Source organism: Schistocerca piceifrons, chromosome 5 (genome assembly GCF_021461385.2).
Source record: "Schistocerca piceifrons isolate TAMUIC-IGC-003096 chromosome 5, iqSchPice1.1, whole genome shotgun sequence".
Lineage (NCBI taxonomy): Eukaryota > Metazoa > Arthropoda > Insecta > Orthoptera > Acrididae > Schistocerca > Schistocerca piceifrons.
In genome coordinates, this window is record NC_060142.1 from 158132178 (window position 1) to 158152973 (window position 20796).

Sequence of the window (20796 nt, forward strand, 5' to 3'; positions counted from 1 at the left end):
AATTACACAGAATGTCTTCATTGATGAGTGTCAAGGTAATCCCATAGTGGTTACTCTGAAGTCCGTTACGTTGCATTTGCTGGATAAGGGTGTCCAGACTTGCATATGATTGGTATGTGCTTAGAATACTTATTGCTACACGTATATGTGGACTGGAATCTAACATGACATTAACTGTCTACATCTTTTCTCAATGCCTTCATTTTCAAATTTTTCTCTTCTTAACACACTGTGATCAAAATTTTTCTCCATGGGAGCTGAAATAGAATTAAGTTTCGAACATATCAAAAACTCTGCTACTTTTTCAAGGTAGGTATTTTGACAAATAGTAACAGTGCGATCCCTTAAATTTTGAACAATATTCATTCCCAAATAGTTCCAAATCAGACCTAAATCCTTCGTTTTAAAGTTATCACTTAATAACAGTTTTAAATTGTTAATTTCACTCTCAGAAGTTGGCGCTATCAGCAGGTCATCAGTGTATACAAGCATTTTTTTTTTCTTTTTTTTTTTTTACATACATACAAGGAATGCTCAAAATCACTTCTTGCAAATCCTAAGCCAGTTATTACTGTGTAGAATTCCAATTCCTTTAAACCATACAGTCATTCTAAGGTACAAACTTGACCATTCATTTAATGCAACATCCAGTAGGTAATTTAATATAAAAGTCTCCAATTCTCTCTCCATAGAGAAAATGCCTACAAACATTCAGTTGCTGGATGGGAAAGTTATTCTCATTAAAAAAAAAAAGAAAGGAAAGGAAAGATTGACCGAAGTTAATTTTGCTATTGGACAGTATGTTTCTGAATAAGTCAACCATCTGCCATGCACCTCGCGGTGGTTTGCAGAGTATAGATGTAGATGTTGTAAACCTTTAGCTACAAGACCAGCTTTGCAATAAACAGCATTACTTTCCTCAACTCTTATCTGACTAAAAACCCACTTTGTGTCTGTTTGTAGCTTTCTTATTATGGCATCTTTCCAGTTTTCAGCATCAGTAAAAAAATCACTTTAGTGTAGGTTTTGGAGTTGTCATTCACTGCAGTCAACTGGCCCAACTTGTAATCCTCTAAGTAATTTGGTCTCAGATTTTATGTCCTCACATCCTTATCATCTACATCTTCCTCTGCATCTTCAAACGAAACTTCTCTGTATTCACTGATTTCTTGTTCTTATTTAAGCTGACTTCTACAGCCTCAATCTTTATTTCTTCTGTCTGCCCATGTAATTATGAAATTTTAGCCACATTCTCTTCATCACAACAAGTAGTATCTGATTCTATTAGGTCAGTTTCCTTCTCCCTTTCAGATGCTGCTTGTGGCAAGAAAACTACATCTTGTTGCACCTCAATTTCCTTTTTGGGAAGTGTACAGATTCTGAACCCTTCACATCATTATCATGACCTATAAATAAACATATCTACTTTTGGGGGTTAATTTTATTATATTTATTCATTTTTTTAGGACAGACAGATGAAAACATAATATTTTTAAATCTAATAAGGATAATTCCCTGCCATACAAGTACAAGGCTTCAAAAAGAGTTCTACCTCTGACAGGACTTGGACCAGTTCACCTTATTGCGTAAGCCTGTTTGTTAACTGCTTCAACCAGAAATTTTTGGGCGTTCCTGAAATCATTGAAAAAGCAGCTTCAATCAAGGTGCACTTTCCCTTTCAACTCTTCCAGTTTGCTGTGATGTGTACACAGTGCTTCTTTCATGGCTTATGCCATTCTCACTCAAAAATGTACCTAAGTCAGTATTCATGAACTCCAGTCTATGATCACTCCTTAGAACTTTAATTTTGATACTAGTTTCGCTCTCAGATTTTGCAGTAGAATTCTTGATCAGGCCTTTGACTTCGCCCTTCTGTTTCATAAAGAATACTTTGTGATTACACAAGTAGTTCTCCTTCAAAAACAAAAAATATCTCACTCGTCCAAGAGAAAGCGTTTCTATCATCCACAGACACCTGCATGACCCAGTTCAAGTGGGGCGTTAGCTCATGATGAACCAACAGGGAAAGGCAAATGATGATGTTTACCCACCAAACACTCTCCACAAGTGACAAATTAATAAACAAACTCCACTCGTTTACATGACAAGAACTCTCTCACACGTGTTATGTTGTGATAGCACAATTTTTTATGCCAAACACTCAAGTTTTCAATACGTTGAGTAGCACAATTTTTTATGCCAAACACTCAAGTTTTCAATACGCTGAGACAAATTTACCAGACCACTACCAGTACTGACTGATGAAAGCTGCCTAGTGTCATTACTGTCGCCATAGAGAGGGTTTTATCTGTACACACCAGAGTAACCATTGACAGTTCTGATTTGCATTCTGTTTAGGAAAAACAACATACATGCTATTGAAACTTTTGGATAATGCACGAATTTTATCTTTACTGTTCAAGAATGCACATTGTTCCTTGTTTTACAGTAAACACATACCTTTGTCCAACACAGTTCCTACTGGAAACAGATTGAATTTCAATTCAGTCACAAAAAGCACTCCACTAAGTACTGTTTTGATAAATTTAACCCCTTTCCATGCATACAGTTTCACAGTACCGCACATCAAGTTTACCCTCACCCACAGGAACTTACATGGAGTTCTGCACACTGTCCGCTTTCTTAAACAATTCTCCCTTATTGCACATATGCTCACTAGCACCCGTATCCATGAACCAGTAATCTTCTAGGTCAACTCCTTACCTCATACACATAAAGGCATTTACATTCTGAGCCTTTTTACCTTCCTTGGACTTCAACAACCTGCAATCTGACTCCAGATGACCTCTTTTATGACATCTGCAACTTCTCTTTTCGCTTTATTTTTGCAATCCTTTATAAAATGGCCCTCCTTACGAGAATCATAACAGGTAATTTTTTGCTGCTTGCTTACACTGACCAAAGCTACCTCCAGCTGATCATAATTTCTCTGTTCCTCAATAAGCAATTTAAAGTTAAGTGTTAAATGTTTGCTTCTCAAAGAGGACAGACTTCCATGTTGCATGGAAAGGAAACATTTATATCTCTCTGGCAATGGCATCAACATCTTGGTTATCACCATTTTCTCTGAAAGTGATTCACCTGCTTGCTTCAATTTAGTGTTGACTTCTATTTTTGACATAACTGTAACCACCGACTCATTACCAGATTGGAGCAAGAGCAACTTTTGCTGAAGTAGGTGAATGCTCACTGCAGAGACTTCCTCATACACAGTCTTCAGTTTAGTCCACATGCCAGCTGACATCATACATGAAAGTAGATGAGTGAGTGGCACTACCTCCATCTGCGTCACAATAAGTTCGTATGCTTTTGCGTCCTTTTCCATCTATGGTTTTTCTGCTGCTTCTTTCTTTTTCTGAAGATTAATAGTTACGCCACTGACAATATCTAAAAAGCCCTTTCCTCTGAATATCACTTCAATTTGGAATAGCCACACTGTCCAGTTGTCCCTTCAAGACAACTTCAAACACTGATGCATAGACTGTTCCGTTGAGCCATGCCAACACTACCCTGCTAACTTCATATTTGGTGTTACTCGTGACATCACCAAAAAACCCTGTCACTACTATGAAAAACAGACCTTTGTATCTGGGCCAATAACCTGTAGTGAGATGCAGTAAATGAAGCTTTATTATAAGTTTGTATGTACAGAGTTCATTTAAATATATAATAGTTTGCACTCAATAGCAGATGACAATAATGCACACAGTGGACAAAAAATAAAAAATTCTTAAAAACAGAAGTTAACACAAGCCAAAGGAACATTAATAGTACCTCACATTGATCATGAACGCAATTCAAGATGAATTGAATTTGAATTTCGATGCATTTAGTACAAGTCCTCACTTATCCCTATTCGACAACATGTATCCAAATTTCAGTAATGTTTTAGGAAACAAGAAAGACCATTTTGAAACCAAGCACTATAGTAATATGTTATACAGATGTGTCTCTCTTCTAAAATCACCCTATGATCTGGGTGCAGTACTTGTTTTTTCAGTAACTTCATGCTATGATAACAATGTACATGACATTAACTGGCTGTGTAACAAGCATGACAAATAGCATAGCAAGACACTGTTGTACCACCTATTGTGTAATTTGGGGACAATAATGAAAATTTCACACGTTTTCATGTTCCACGACATTTTCTCAAACACAAACAGCCGACTGTTCTGATCCGAAATGGAGTTCAAAAAATTTTGTTGTTAAATGATTGTGATATAGAAACTAACTCATGGCCAGTCTAACTACAAGAGAAGAAAGAAATGATTGCTGGTATCAGCCATACTATTACTTGCATTACAACAACTTGACCATGTTATGGGTAATGCATAAACAAAAAATAACAATCAAACGATATACGATGCTACAGTCCAAACTGCAGCAGACAATGTTACCAATCTACAGCTTGTAATAAATAAGCATCACTAAACGGGCACAGTACAACACATCATAAGCTTTAACTGAGATCATATGGTGGGGGGAGGGGGGGGGGCGGCAACTCCCTGTTGCAAGCTAGTAAACAGAACCATAATAAACCAGGTAATAATCAGACAGTTCCTGTATTCTTATTAAGGTACAACAAAAACAAGGATCTTTGTGGCAAGTTAAGAGAAGAAAACAAAATGTCATGATCCAAAGAATTAAGTGATACAAGCCACAGCACAAGCTATTGTGGGTGGTGTACCAACCGCAGTTGTTATAGATACAAGAGCAGCAGTATGTACTGTATCATACAATTTGTATAAAAGAATGAAGGAACTAGGCCCTACTCCATATTTTTCCTGTCCAGAAATGCCGAAACATGAGTGCTGTTGGTGTTAGGATGCAGGGTTTGTGACAATTGAGCTGGGTAATGAAGCGATAGAGTGCCTGTTTCTGGTAATCGATCATTTAGTTACTGACTGCCTGATAGCACAGATTTTCTGAGTGAGAAAGATGCAATAATTGATCTCTCCTTAGGAAAATGTTTCTTGAAGCACAATGTCGACAAGATTGAAGTAATTCTGGACACAAAAATAGTTAAATATTGCCAGAGGTAGTATATAATTCTTAGGCAATGACAACAGTTATAACGTCAGTCGCCCCATTCTCAATAATGAAACATCAGACTTAAAGGAACTCATAGGCAATAAAGTGATAGAATCTACAGCAATTACAAAGGAAAAACTATGTAAGTTACATGATCTACTGCTACAATATTTATAGTTATTTACACAAAAACCGGGTGTTATTAAAACCTGCATTTAAAATAGGGAAGTTTGCCCCCATGATATATTTTGCCACATGTATATGATCTCCTGGGCAAAATGAGCAGCAGTGGGAGAGGAGATCAAGTAGATGTTAGAATGGAAAATAATTGAAACATCTATGTCACCATACTGCAGTTCAGTGTTAGCAGTAACCAAGTCTAATGGAAGTATTTGTCTCATGTTAGATGCATAAGCCATAAATAAAATAATTGCACCTCTATGCGCAAGAGCTGAAAACCTTGATGAGCAGTTATAAAAATTCCATGGTGTCATATACTTTCCAAGTAGTGATTTAAAAAGTTCATACAGGCAGGTTAAATTAACACCAGAAGCATACACTCTTTTGTCATAGTAGAAATTATCAGTTTTGCATGCTACCTTAATGTTAGTTCTGGAGTGTCCATCACATGTGTAGACATAGTACAAGGTCTATAACTGTTAAGATCATGTAACACTGTATATTGACAGCATTCTCACAGCAAGAGACTCTTGGAAAGAACACTTACTCATTCTAGAAAGAATGCTAGAGAAGTTTTCACAAGCAGAAGTAACAGTAAATTTACAAAAATCTAAGTTTGCAAGAGAGGAGATCAAATTTTTAGAAACATAATTATCTTCCTAAGGGATACAACCAGATCCCGATAAAATTAGTGCTGTCATATTCAAACAGCAAGAAGCAGTAAAAGGCATTCTCAGAACTCTGCTCTTTCTTTCAGTCTTAAATATGGCTGCAAAAGAGCAACTGTGTAATTCAGAACAGATTGAAAAATCAGCCAACCAGTTGCAAATAAAGGTTTATTATCCCTTGACCATGGGTTCGATGTTTGTAAAAATATCTCCTTCAGAGATATTTGGCTGATTTTTCAATCTATTCTTTCTTTCGTTCTTTCATTCCAAACAAATTGTTAAGTACCACAGCATTACTAGGTTTACTTAAGAAGAATGCCTTACAGCTCTGAACACAGGAAATGTACCAATGACTTTAATGCAATCAAAGAAGCATTAGTTAATTCAAGTATCTTATGTCATCTTCATGTGAGCAAAAAATTTTGTGCCTCTACAGGTACCTCAAACACAGGTTTACGCTCATGTGTGTTTCAAATTGATCAAGAACACGGTAAGTGTGAAGTAAAAGTGATTAGCTTTTCAAGTAGAACACACTGAATCCTCATTCAGCAACAGAATTAGAAACACGAGCAATATTGAGGGCATTCAAATAGTTCTATTACTACACTTATGGTAAAAATGTAAAGGTATATACTGATCACCAAGCTTTGAGTTTTTGATGTGCAAAGTATTACACCTGCATATAGTGTGTTGGGCATTGTTGTTACAATAATACTCATTTGGAGTAATTCAGGTAGCAGAGAAAGCAAACACTGTAGCTGACACATTATCTAAACTGCCACAAGGGTTTACCAAAAATGCAGAAAATCTAAAACAAGTAACAGACTGTAACATATTACTCATGAAAGACAAATACTACTGAGCATACTATACTGACATGTGCAGAAACAGGAAAGAATTACAAGATGCAAATCGACAGTGGCAGAAGGTGAGTATACGGATAAAACAGAAAACACAGTTAGTATGAAACAATACTACACTTTGCACAGTGATGTACTGTTCTATAGAAGACATCCTAATGCAGACACTTGGTGTGTATACATTCTCTTTGAAAATGTAGATAAACTTATTTTGTGTAGATCATGTCTGTGGAAACTACGGTTCCTGAAAGTGTGCTGTGAAACTTATTTTGCTGCTTTCACAATATGTGATGAAAAGTACATTGATTAGTAAGCACTTGGTTCATCTGTCACAAAGCAAAATCCAACAACAAAACTAGTGAGACTGAATTGCACTCAATGTGTCAAGTAAACCACTTGAAATTGTGGCTTTTTATATTACTGATCGACATCCAACAGCCTGTGGAGGTATGAAATATGTTATTGCATTATATTACATTTTTCCAACTTTTTAAAGCTATACACTGCAGTAATTATGAAAAGAATCTTAAATGATTACTTTCTCACAGTATGGAAACCCATGTCACTGCTCATAGACAATGCACCTTACTTCACTGGATAAAAATGGAGATGATTTATGCAAGATAATGGCATACAAATAATTTTAATATCCTGCTTTAACCCACAAGCAAATCCCCTTAAATGGGTGTTTCATGAATTAAGCAGGTTCATGTGCATTTTCACTTATATCCAACATACACAAAGGATGCAATATCTTGATCTGTTTGCACATGTAGTAAACTATGTTCCTATTTATGACAAACAATAAACTTTCGCAGACTTTACGTTGAATTTCAGAGAAAGCAACTAATGGGTATACCCTCTTCCAAAATTTCCAAGACAAGCAGAATCCTACAAAGGAAGGTAATAACCATGTTCATTGCACTCACACATCGGGCACATATTACAAAATTGCAGTAAGACAAAAATCTTAATAACACAAAAACATATGAAGTAGGAAATTACATTTCACTCAGGACTCGCTGTAAATCTTCACAGCTCAAATGAAAACAGCAAGTGGGCAACAGTTTATGAAGGACCATATGTCATCACTAGCATTCCTCAAGGTGTGTACCCACACAAAAATTTGAATAGCTGGGACTGTATTTATCTGTTTGCATATATACACATACATCAATTAGAAGATATGCAGCAGTGCCAACTCACTTTAAGATTTTCTATGTTTGTTATAATGTCTAGTATTTTCGCCTGTATAGATATAAGGTAGTTTCCTCTGAGTGTAAAGGTGCACATCATACTTAGACATTGCTGAATACTTTGTATGCTTAATACAGTTTAATATTTTGACAGTTCTTTTGTGAAGAACGGAAAAGGTGACTATGAACTGATAAAAAAAAAACTGCAAAAATAGTAAAATGCAAGAGAATAATAGCTTGTCAATAGATGAAAACATCTATACAGATACACTGCACCGTATGCCACACACGAACTAAACACAACATTATCACACACATGTACATAATGTACTGAGCTATACACAAAGTAAACGTCAGCATTACACTTACACAAAACATGGCTAACCAACATGAATGGTAGTGTACTTCTCGCATGATATTTGTAATCAGAGATTCTTTCCATTGCTCCTTTTTGATGAGCATTTGTTTGTTTTGTAACAGAATCGTTTATAATAGTAGATACTTTGCTATTTTGCACTCACGAACTTTTAGGTAGTGATGTGTTGTAGTGACTTTTCTTTAAGCCAAATTTTATGTGTATATAATTACTTGAAATACTAAATTCATGATACATGAATACTAAATGCAGATACTACAGTGTATTCTAAAAGAGTGAAATTTTTTAAAGGAACTTTGCAAAAATGTGTGACTCATAATTAGAAAGATATTAATTGATTTCTGTTACAGTAAAAGACAAATTAGTGGTGTGCATCTGATAAACAGTGATAGCTTTGGTGGAGAATTAGTGTGTCATGCATACTCCAGATCCCTGGTGGGGTGCTAAATGAACATTAGGGACAAGTAATAAGCATTCTGCTGGACACTAAGATGTACACTTACTTGGGAAAGAACTGAAGCTGCTTCCTTGAAGAGGGTGTGGTACCAAAAGGGCATTGATAGATTCTCATGCACAGGAATTCACACTGCATCTCCAACACCAATACTCATTGAGAACATTTCACATCATGTAAACATGGTGTACCATGTCCGATGGTCGCACCTGAACTAAGCCACGGCACACTAGCAGTAAAATGTAATTGCTGCCTGACGTCTGTGCAGTGCACATTATTAACTATTTGAAATGTACATGTTAATATGTGTACAAGAAAACAAAACTTATAGACACGTTGATATTCATGTAAAATCAACAACCTTTTAACCCTTGTAGATAAGCAATGTGTTATACAAACAAAGAATGAACTTTCAGCTTTGTCTGAATTTTCGTTGTTTCTGTAGTGAACAATGCCCAAGTCTTTACAGTTGGCAGAATATGATGAGAAATAAATAGTTTTACATTATAACTGTATGTTGTTATCTATTGTAAAGAACTGAATCTAAAAAATATTTATCTATTATCTATGTATTTCTCTATGTACAGTGTTTTAATTGTATAAACACCATAGAAGTGTGGCCTTCCAAAAGACTTATGCCAAAATATGAATGTTTCATAAATCACAGAGCCTCAGCACTGCTGCATGTATACAAGAAGACACTGGGGTGAAAATGAGCAAGACAATACTGTGTACGTGTACCGTGAATGTTCCAAGGAGATAAAAGCAGGTGGCCTGGCACCACCTTGGAATGTCACACAACCCATGTCTGTGCCACAACCAGCATCTGACATCACAGTCTGCATCTATGCCATGTCTCTGATGGACTCGCAGCCAACATTACGTTGTGAACAAAAGCTGATGAATGTTTGGAATCTACGCTCGTCCCAGGACACTGTGTCGCTCCTATATCTTGGTGATATAGGACAAATCTGTGCCAAGGACTTAACAATAATTGAACAGAACACTTATTGAATCTGTTCTTATCAAACAAGAAAAAGAAATGTGTGCATATTAACTTTATTACTGTTGTGTGAAGGGCGAATGACTACTCACAAAGAGGCAACGAATTGTATCATAGTCATTCATGGAGCATTGTAATACCCCTTTCTAAAAAAATATTTCCACTTGTGTTCATCAATATTTACATTGATATAAATGTCAATGATTTTTTATGTGAGTGCTTGAGCAATAAAAGAAGGTGCAGCCTTCAAATTTTTTAGAGAGCAGCTAGGAGAAGCCTGGCTGTTCATACTTGGCTTTCTGTTTTGAATTATGGCAATGTGAGCATTGTGGGCTGTCTGTAAGTGATATCATAATATATGATTTTATTTTGAGTTATTTAAGTGTTGCTTTCTTATTAGTACACTAGGTCACATGTTTATTTGATTATTTATTGTATTATGAGTTCTATTTGGGGCATTTCTAGCAAGGAAGACACAACAGTTCAATGTCTCACCGATCCACCATTGGCATGATTTCATTACTAATTTGCTATGTTAATTTTTACTTATTGTGTGTGCATAACCTGCAGTCATACAGAGACGAAGTCAGAGTTTTTCAAGTCAATCATATAGCGTGTCACCACAATTAAAATACTATATCCACATTCGCTGGCTTCATTAACTCACAACTAAATTGTCACTTTGCAACCTAATCTATATCTTGGGCTCCACTAGAGATCAATCTGTCAGCACAACCTACATTCTATAAGTGAGAGCAAGTCAGTATTCTTTCTCTTCCTGATTGCACATGTATTGCATTACATGCCACAGGACAAAGCCGACATCTGGTATTGACAGCTTCAGTTGAGCCTCATTTTCAGTAGTTGCACTCATATATGTAAAAATAAATATAAACTTTAGAGCGAAGATTCAATGTTCATGGCCCAGGAATCACCAGTGGCCATCCATAGTGGCGCTGTGCGAAACTATGTTTTATATTCTAAGATATTAGGTGCAAATTGTGCACAATAAAAAGAATATTATCCACTGAAACACCAAAGAAAATGGTACAGGCATGCGTATTCAAATACAGAGGCAGAATACAGCACTGCTGTCAGCAACGGCTATGCAAGATGATGAGCGTCTCGCATAGCTGTTGGATCGGTCACTGCTGCTACAATTGCAGGCTATCAAGATTTAAGTGAGTTTGAATTTGGTGTTATAATTGGAGCATGAGCGAAGGGACACAGCATTTCCAAGGTAGCGATGAAGTGGGGATTTTCCCGTACGACCATTCCACAAGTGTACTGGGAATATCAGGAATCTGGTAAAACATCAAATCTCTGACTTTGCTGCGGCCGGAAAAAAGTCCTGCAAGAACAGGTCCAATAATCACTGAAAAGAATAGTTCCACATGACAGAAGTGCAACCCATCCGCAAATTGCTGCAGATTTCAATACTGGGCCATTAACAAGCGTCAGTGTGCGAACCATTCAATGAAACATCATTGATATGGCCTTTCAGAGCCAAAAGCCCACTTGTTTAGCCTTGATGACTGCATGACACAAAGCTTTACGCCTTACCTGGGCCCATCAACACTGACATTGGACTGTTGATGACTGAAAACATGTTGCATGGTCAGAAGAGTCTTGTTTCAAATTGTATCGAGTGGATGGACATATACAGGTATAGATACAACCTTGTGAATCCATAGACCCTGCATGTCAGCTGCGGAATGTTCAAGCTGGTGGAGGCACTGTAATGGTGTGGGACATGTTCAGTTGGAGTGATATGGTACCCCTGATATGTCTAGATATGACTCTGACAGGTGACACATACATAAGCATCCTGTCTGATCTCCTGCATCCATTCATGTCCATTGTGCATTTCGACAGATTTGGGCAATTCCAGTCGGACAATGCGACATGCCACTCATCCAGAATCGCTACATAGTTGCTTCAGGAACATAATATGGCTGAACATAATATTGCATGTAGGACAATGCGACATGCCACTCATCCAGAATTGCTACATAGTTGCTTCAGGAACATAATATGGCTGAACATAATATTGCATTCACAGACCTATAACCAAACTGCCACCTGACAACCTAACATAGACCTCAGGGCACACTACAGATCAGTCTGTCACCTCAGCCAGTATTCGGTGGAGGGACGAGGTGCAGGAGGCAGTATCACACTCTAGCCACATTTTATAGATTAAAATAAAGGCAGAAACAGTAGTGCAGATGCCAGAAGCTAACTGGCTCTGCTTGCATAGGTGTTCTTTTTGTGAATAGTGTTTTATTCATCTCTATGACATACATTTGCAATCCATTTGGTTTGCGCACAGGAGAATGTAAAAAATTTATAAAACAGTTGTTGTTGTGGTCTTCAGTCCTGAGACTGGTTTGATGCAGCTCTCCATGCTACTCTATCCTGTGCAAGGTTCTTCATCTCCCAGTACCTACTGCAACCTACATCCTTCTGAATCTGCTTAGTGTATTCATCTCTTGGTCTCCCCCTACGATTTTTACCCTCCACGCTGCCCTCCAATACTAAATTGGTGATCCCTTGATGCCTCAGAACATGTCCTACCAACCGATCCCTTCTTCTGGTCAAGTTGTGCCACAAACTTCTCTTCTCCCCAATCCTATTCAATACTTCCTCATTAGTTATGTGATCTACCCATCTAATCTTCAGCATTCTTCTGTAGCACCACATTTCGAAAGCTTCTATTCTCTTCTTGTCCAAACTATTTATCATCCATGTTTCACTTCCATACATGGCTACACTCCATATGAATACTTTCAGAAATGACTTCCTGACACTTAAATCTATACTCGATGTTAACAAATTTCTCTTCTTCAGAAACGCTTTCCTTGCCATTGCCAGTCTACATTTTATATCCTCTCTACTTCGACCATCATCAGTTATTTTGCTCCCCAAATAGCAAAACTCCTTCACTACTTTAAGTGTCTCATTCCCTAATCTAATTCCCTCAGCATCACCCGCCTTAATTAGACTACATTCCATTATCCTTGTTTTGCTTTTGTTGATGTTCATTTTATATACTCCTCTCAAGACACTGTCCATTCCATTCAACTGCTCTTCCCAGTCCTTTGCTGTCTCTGACAGAATTACAATGTCATCGGCGAACCTCAAAGTTTTTATTTCTTCTCCATGGATGTTAATACCTACTGCAAATTTTTCTTTTGTTTCCCTTACTGCTTGCTCAATATACAGATTGAATAACATTGGGGAGAGGCTACAACCCTGTCTTACTCCCTTCCCAACCACTGCTTCCCTTCCATGTCCCTCGACTCTTATAACTGCTATCTGGTTTCTGTACAAATTGTAAATAGCCTTTCGCTCCCTGTATTTTACCCCTGCCACCTTTAGAATGTGAAAGAGCGTATTCCAGTCAACATTGTCAAAAGCTTTCTCTAAGTCTACAAATGCTAGAAATGTAGGTTTGCCTTTCCTGAATCTTTCTTCTAAGATAAGTCGTAAGGTCAGTATTGCCTCACGTGTTCCAGTATTTCTACGGAATCCAAACTGATCTTCCCTGAGGTCGGCTTCTACTAATTTTTCCATTCGTCTGTAAAGAATTCGTGTTAGTATTTTGCAGCTGTGGCTTATTAAACTTATTGTTCGGTAATTTTCACATCTGTCAACACCTGCTTTCTTTGGGATTGGAATTATTATATTCTTCTTGAAGTCTGAGGGTATTTCGCCTGTTTTGTACATCTTGCTCACCAGATGGTAGAGTTTTGTCAGGACTGGCTCTCCCAAGGCTGTCAGTAGTTCCAATGGAATGTTGTCTACTCCGGAGGCCTTGTTTCGACTCAGGTCTTTCAGTGCTCTGTCAAACTCTTCACGCAGTATCGTATCTCCCATTTCATCTTCATCTACATCCTCTTCCATTTCCATAATATTGTCCTCAAGTACATCACCGTTGTATAGACCCTCTATATACTCCTTCCACCTTTCTGCTTTCCCTTCTTTGCTTAGAACTGGGTTTCCATCTGAGCTCTTGTTGTTCATACAAGTGGTTCTCTATCTCCAAAGGCCTCTTTAATTTTCCTGTAGGCAGTATCTATCTTACCCCTAGTGAGATAAGCCTCTACATCCTTACATTTGTCCTCTAGCCATCCCTGCTTAGCCATTTTGCACTTCCTGTCGATCTCATTTCTGAGACGTTTGTATTCCTTTTTGCCTGCTTCATTTATTGCATTTTTATATTTTTTCCTTTCATCAATTAAATTCAATATTTCTTGTGTTACCCAAGGATTTCTACTAGCCCTCGTCTTTTTACCTACTTGATCCTCTGCTGCCTTCACTACTTCATCCCTCAAAGCTACCCATTCTTCTTCTACTGTATTTCTTTCCCCCATTCCTGTCAATTGTTCCCTTATGCTCTCCCTGAAACTCTGTACAACCTCTGGTTCTTTCAGTTTATCCAGGTCCCATCTCCCTCCCCACCAACGGCAAGGTCCATGGTTCATTTGGGGGGAGGGGGGGGAGGATAAAACAGTTACAATGATTTTTTTCATTAATAAATAATAGTGTTACTATAAGAATATTTCTTGGAATATGTAACGCGATGTATCCAGCTCAAATTTCCAGTTTTCCCCGCATGAATTCATCCCCTGAGTAATAACACTTCAGTATTAGTACCTCATTTAGCTTCCTTTCAAGTGAACCTAAATTCATCTTCATCAACTTGTTCCCTTTTAATTTATTACAAATTTTCACTCCCATGGTCCGCAGCTCGTGGTCTAGCGGTAGCGTTCTTGCTTCCTGCACAGGGGGTCCTGGGTTTGATTCCCAGCGGGGTCAGGGATTTTTTCCCTGCCTCGAGATGACTGGGTGTTGTGTTGTCTTCATCATCATTCATCCCCATTACGGTCGAAGGAAGGCAATGGCGAACCACCTCCGCTAGGACCTTACCTAGTCAGCGGTGCGGGTCTCCTGCAGTGTTCCCCACACTCCTCGGAGTATGGGACCTCATCATCATCCTCATCACTCCCATGTACTGAGGTCACTGGGCATACAATCTGAGGCATTGGGTGGGAAGCATAAAATTTTCTTTGTTTCTAGTATCATGTGAATGGACAAAATGGTCTCGCTCAAATAATTCATGCCTGGTGTACAAAAATATAATTTTCTAATATATTTTTAAGGATGGCAGAGGTAATTTTTTAAGTTTTCTAAATAATGGTTGACATGGTTCTTTGTGATTTGCAGTGCACATATTTCAAATGATTTTTTTCTGTATTTTCAGTATCCGCACTATGTTTGTAGAGCTATCCCAAAAACAATACTGTACCTAATAATGAATTCGAAGTAGCTCGTATATGCTTTGTTTGTGTTTCCATGTCAGTTACAGTTGATAATATTTGCACTGCAAATGCAAAGCTGTTCAGTTTGTTTGCTAGGTATTCAATGTGTGCCTGCCAGCTCAGATTTTTATCTACATTTAAACGTAAGAATTTGACTGAGTCAACTTATTCTATATCTTGGTTGTTGTGTAAAATCTTAATCTGCCAACATTTTGACTGTTTGGTGTTGAACTGGATCATGTGAGCCTTAGATATGTTTAGATTCAACCCATTTACAGTATTTACTCGAATCTAAGACGCACTCAAATCTAAGCCGCACCTGAAAAATGAGACTCGAAATCGAGGAAAAAAAATTTCCCGAATCTAAGCCGCACCTGAAATTTGAGACTCGAAATTCAAGGGGAGACAAAAGTTTTAGGCCACATCTCCAAATCGAAACAAAGTTGGTCCATTGTAATATGAGACACAATTTAGATCGAATGAATGACGATACAGCTACAGTAGTTTGGTTCGAGTCGTAAGATTAGCAGTTACGCTTTGCCAGGTAGCCATTGCTATGCGTCAGGCGCTCCGTCCTTATTTGTACGGGTACGATTCCTTTTTCACGTGCTTTGTCTGGTTTGAATTGATTGCTTATTTTTCTTTGATCTGATAAGTGCCGTTTTCTTTGTTATAGGTGTTTACGTCACTCTAAGCTGAAAATGCATTACTGTACTGTGTCATGCATTGTTTGTTGCATTCTGATAGTGCGTGTTTACGGCCTGTCGCCGCTCGCGGCATGGCTTCCTTTTGTGTGTGCTACCGTCGCTTATAATTAAAAAAAAAAAAAAAAAAAAAAGAGGAATCGTCTCATTAGCGAATCAGTGGCAAGAGACGTATTTGTTGTTACTTTCACTGCTACTTTCTTTGCTAATGATTAACAAGAACCAAATAATAGACTGCGTATGATAGATGTTCTGAACGACAGTTTAGCGAAAATTTTTCTCCGTTTGAAAATCTTTGCAGGTGCCTCTTTAGTACGTTACATTCTGCACAGAAATTAGAGTCATCTTAGATTTAAAAATGTAGTCAATTGCCATGCTTCATTTCTGACTGTATCACTATTAGGCATAAGAATAATACGAATATAAAGATGGCATGATATGTATATTCTTCCGCGTTTGCTGCGTTGTCTCACTCTAGTTTCGTATTTTATTAGGCAGACAGGATTTAAATGAGGTAGCAGCAAACACGAAAGAATACATGGCGAAATGTTTATATTCGTACGGTATTATTCTTATGGTGAAAAGAATACTGCATGCGATTCACAATTCATAAAAGTTCTTATTAGCAACGATCTCTTGTCACAGGTAGGAAAAAATTCAGAACGTAGAGTTGGCCATATTGACAAACATCCCAAACAGTCTTGCCAGTCGGATTTTCGTAGTACATTGAAATGCTGCTGCTGCTACATTCGAAGATGAACAATACGGAATTTGTATTTACTTCATTGGATAAAGTACGAAAATGCAGTGGTCGAAACTCGGGGCGGAGAAAAAAGCTCGTCTTCCACCTTTTTGTTTTAATTTTGTTTACTGACGCAGCGGTTTTGGTGTCAGTATTTATTTTTGTGCCTACAAAGCATGCCTATGTAGCGCTACATGTATTCGACGACAGAAGTTAGTTGTGGCGGCACCCACGAACATTTTTCAGAACTTCCGCTTGCTTTGCACACGATTCTAAGCCGCAGGCGGTTTTTTGGATTACAAAAACTGGAAAAAAAGTGCGGCGTAGATACGAGTAAATACGGTAGCTGAAAACAAGTTTCTAAGCTATTGAGCATACTGATCACAGATTTGGGAATTTTTTCCAAATCCTGATCTTCAACTAAGACAGAAGTATCATCTGCAAACAGAATTGATGGGGAGCTGATATTTAATGGTAAGTCATTAACATAGAAGAGAAAAAGGACAGGGACTAATTTGGATCCTTGTGGAACACCCTGAGATATTTTTTTTCCAGTCAGAAATTGGTGACAGTCTTCCGTGCTGTAAATTGTTTTTCTTTCTCAGTTGTAAACTAGTGTGGTATTGACATGGCCCCTCACCATCCTCCCCACCCACTCCCCTCCCCCCACCCCCCCCCAAATAAACACACAAATCGTTCAGGAACAGTTGTGGTTCTCATTACAGTGAAAAGGCTGTGTGCTGTGTTATGAAGTGCAATTAGGTTGATTTTAGTTCAGGATTAAGTGCATTTTCTTGAGTAAAGAAATTTGTAAAATTCTTAAATGACTGTTAATTTATCATAATTGACACATGTATAGAGTTGCGAGCAGAAATCAGGATGCTGCGAAAGGTAGAACATAATACTTGTGTGATCATCACAGATGGCAATGCATGCTCTGCAATGTGCTCCCAGGCTGGTCACAAGGTTGGTAAGGAGTTCTTGTGGTAGGGCATTCCATTCCTACACCAGCACAGTTGATAACTGCAGGATGGTCGTTGGTCTGTGTAGATGTGCTGCAATATGCCCCCCCCCCCCTCACACACACACACACACACACACACACACACACACATGCTAGATGGAAAATAACACACACAATACTGATGGGGGGAGGGGGGGGGGCTACTTTATGCTCACCGTCTAAAAATACTGTAATCTAGCCAGTTACTTTACACTTTAAAATTATGAAAAAATATTTATTGTTGCATTCTTCTACCAAATTCCATGTATGTTTTCAATTTTTCAGTTACACTTAAACACAAAAATTTAAATCTTAGTAGACGTCACTTTCTCAATGAATACTGTATTCAATAATTCTAGGTTCATGGGTTTACCTATACATCAGTACCTCTGTAAAGGGTATGTTGAGAGTAAAAGTCAACAACAATGAACCAAACTTGGAGTTTTTCAATTTTTTTTCTTTTCCAAAGTCATTTGTGCACATTATTGATATTGCTAATAGTGTGCTAAAGGATACTTTCATGTTCTGGACTCCACTCACACGTCAGCATGTCTCTACAAAGGTATAAATTGTTAATATAATTCAAAAACAATTAATGAATTTTTAAGGGTGGGTGGAAAGTACTCCCCCCCCCTTCCTCCTCCTCCTACTAATGTACGTTGTGGAAAATGTCTTGGTATTGCTAGGATTAGGGCAGGGGGATGGGCAGTACAGTCTATTCGCCAAATACCTTCTCGTTCCAAGCGCTCCTGTATCTGTGCTGATTGATGAAGTTCTGCATTGTCATCCACAAGAATGAAGTCGGGACCAAACATGCTCCTGAAAAGACAAATGTTGGGAAGGGGTAGAATGTCACAAGGATGTTGACTAACGAGTATACTGTATTCAGAGATTTGAAATCAGTACACCCATGCAATATTATATCTCCCCACACCATGACACCTGGAACACCAAAATGATCATGTCTGACAATGCTCCTGGGTGCACTATGTGCGGTCTCATACGGCAAGAGCTGGGAACATGTAATGCAGCCACGAACATTTTTCAACATGATCGTTTTGGTGGGCCAGGTGTTAAGGTTTGGGGGAGGGGTGTTGTGTGAGCTTGCTGTCTCCAAATCTTTTAACACAGTACATTCACTAGTTGTCAGCATCATCGTGACGCTCTACTCCTTCCTGACATTTGTCTTTATAGAAGTGAATTAAGCTTGACTTCATTTTATGGATGAGTGTGCATGCCTGCAACAAATGGTGAAGGTGCAAGAGCTCTAAGGACAAGAGGATATTTGGCAGATGGCCTGGCCTGCCCATTCCCTCGACTTACTACCAGTTTTATGACAGCATGTCCACATGTACCAGCAACTGTCCAGCTGTCGTCAACTGCACTGGTGGAGGAATGGAAGGCCCTAGGAAAAGACCTCCTTACCAATCTTGTGACCAACATGGGGGTACATTGCAGAGCATGCATTGCCGTCTGTGGTGATCATACACCCTATTAGGAACCAAGTCCTGCTTTTTGTAATGTCCAGGGACCATCATAAATCATAAATGATTGTCCGTGAATGGAAGCATCATTTCTGTTCATCTCATTGTGTATTTCTTTCAGTTATTTATCTCCTATATTATACTGTAGTAATTTTTATGTATGGTCGTTAAGTTTGATTGAGCTATGTTAATCGTCAGTGACACATTATAAAAAAGTTGCTTTCACACCAGTTTAGTATGAATGTGTGGGCCTGTGAATGCTTCTGGGACCTCATTGTTATTTACTGTAGCATGTAACTAATGTGTGTTGTACAGTCTGTTGCATGTACACCACCACCACCATCACAAGATCCCGAAGAGTATGCAGACCTCCATTTCTATCGCCATATTTGTGCTGTCATCAACTCGTTGCTGTTACCGAGTCAATACTGTAATTGACAACCTAAAGCTGTCTTCAAGACATTGTATTGCACCGGAAATCAGACGCAAGCAAGATGCCAGAAGTCATCCTCCTGATTTTTTAAGGGGATGCTTTCCCAACAACCTGTGGTAGAATGCCAGGTCAAAGCAGTGTAAAGGTTTGACCCCTCACACCAATAAAAGCCAACTCAAAAGTAATTCCTGGCTTTCTCCAAGAAAACTTTTGTATGAACACCTAAGGTGTTAACTGCAGTTTTTTTATCAAATCACTCCATTATGAACATACTATGTGAAGTATTAATGTGTTAAAAAAAAAAAGTAAATAAAAAAGTTCCTGTAGATCCTTTCATTTCTGATTTGCTCCCAGCACCAAAATATAGGTGATTACACTTGTCACGAACATTCTTAATGTTTGTACTATCATGTTTCATGTTTTAATAATTCAATTGGTAGAAGCAAGGCAATGTTTCATGTAGAAATAAAGTAATAACTGTATTTATTAAATACTGTATCAAGTAATGTTGATACTTCTGAACTGAGTGTACATTTCATCAGTCTTGTTAAAATTAAATATTTTAATGCAACTGTTATTTGTACAATTATTGGTGCAAAAACTGTGTTAAGTCTTGTAAAGAGCGTGAAAATCAGTTTTGTTGTTTAATAAAGCTTTGCTGTTAGTGATCTGTTCTATTTGTGCTAAATAAACATTAGTGCCGGAACAAGAGAGCTCCACAATGACTTAAAATCAAACCGAAATCCGGATTTTGTTACTTAATGTCAAATAGTATAAAGTTGTAATGGCAGCTAAAAAAATGGCAAATAAGTTCATACGAGAACACAGAAATAAGACAAAAGCAGTGTGGTCAGTTGTTCAGTCTGAATTAAAGAGACAAAGTAAAAATTCATGAGATTTTGAAAATGAGATGTGAAAATGAAATTATAGTAAACCCTGTTCAGATGTCAAGTTGTTTCATTGAATTATTCCTAAATGTAGTAAGATCAGATGTGGATATGACATTCTATCAAGGCATCACAAATTTGGAAAACGGCCAGAACACATCTTTTAAACAATTTGAAAAAATCACCCAAAGGGATGTGGAAAAGGAAATATTGTCTCTAAAAAACAAAACCTCACATGGGTGGGATGAAATACACACATCTGTAATCAAGTGTGTGTACGATATTATTTCTCAGCCACTGTCAATTATTATAAAACAATCTTTTGAACAGAGATGCTTCCCAAATGTATTGAAATATGCTGAGATCAAATCCGTATTCCAAAAAGGATCGACAGAAGATATGGGGAATTACCACCATATCTCTCTTT

General features: G+C 37.9%; 1 protein-coding gene across 2 annotated transcripts in view; it reads left to right on the top strand.

The window, feature by feature from the left end:
* The window catches only part of LOC124798531, a 35873-nt gene extending 15869 nt beyond the window's left edge, over positions 1-20004 (top strand). Inside the window, exons 1-2 of one of the 2 annotated variants that reach the window (XR_007016949.1) lie at positions 16685-17036; positions 19365-19476. Coding sequence is in view for 1 of the 2 variants with exons in the window: in XM_047261979.1 (XP_047117935.1) it covers positions 19365-19602 (238 nt within the window). In the remaining variant the exon portion in view is untranslated. Of the gene's footprint in view, positions 1-16684; positions 17037-19364 lie in introns of those variants that run through there. The other variant, XM_047261979.1, reaches the window with a different exon arrangement.
* The last annotated feature ends 792 nt before the right edge of the window (positions 20005-20796 follow it).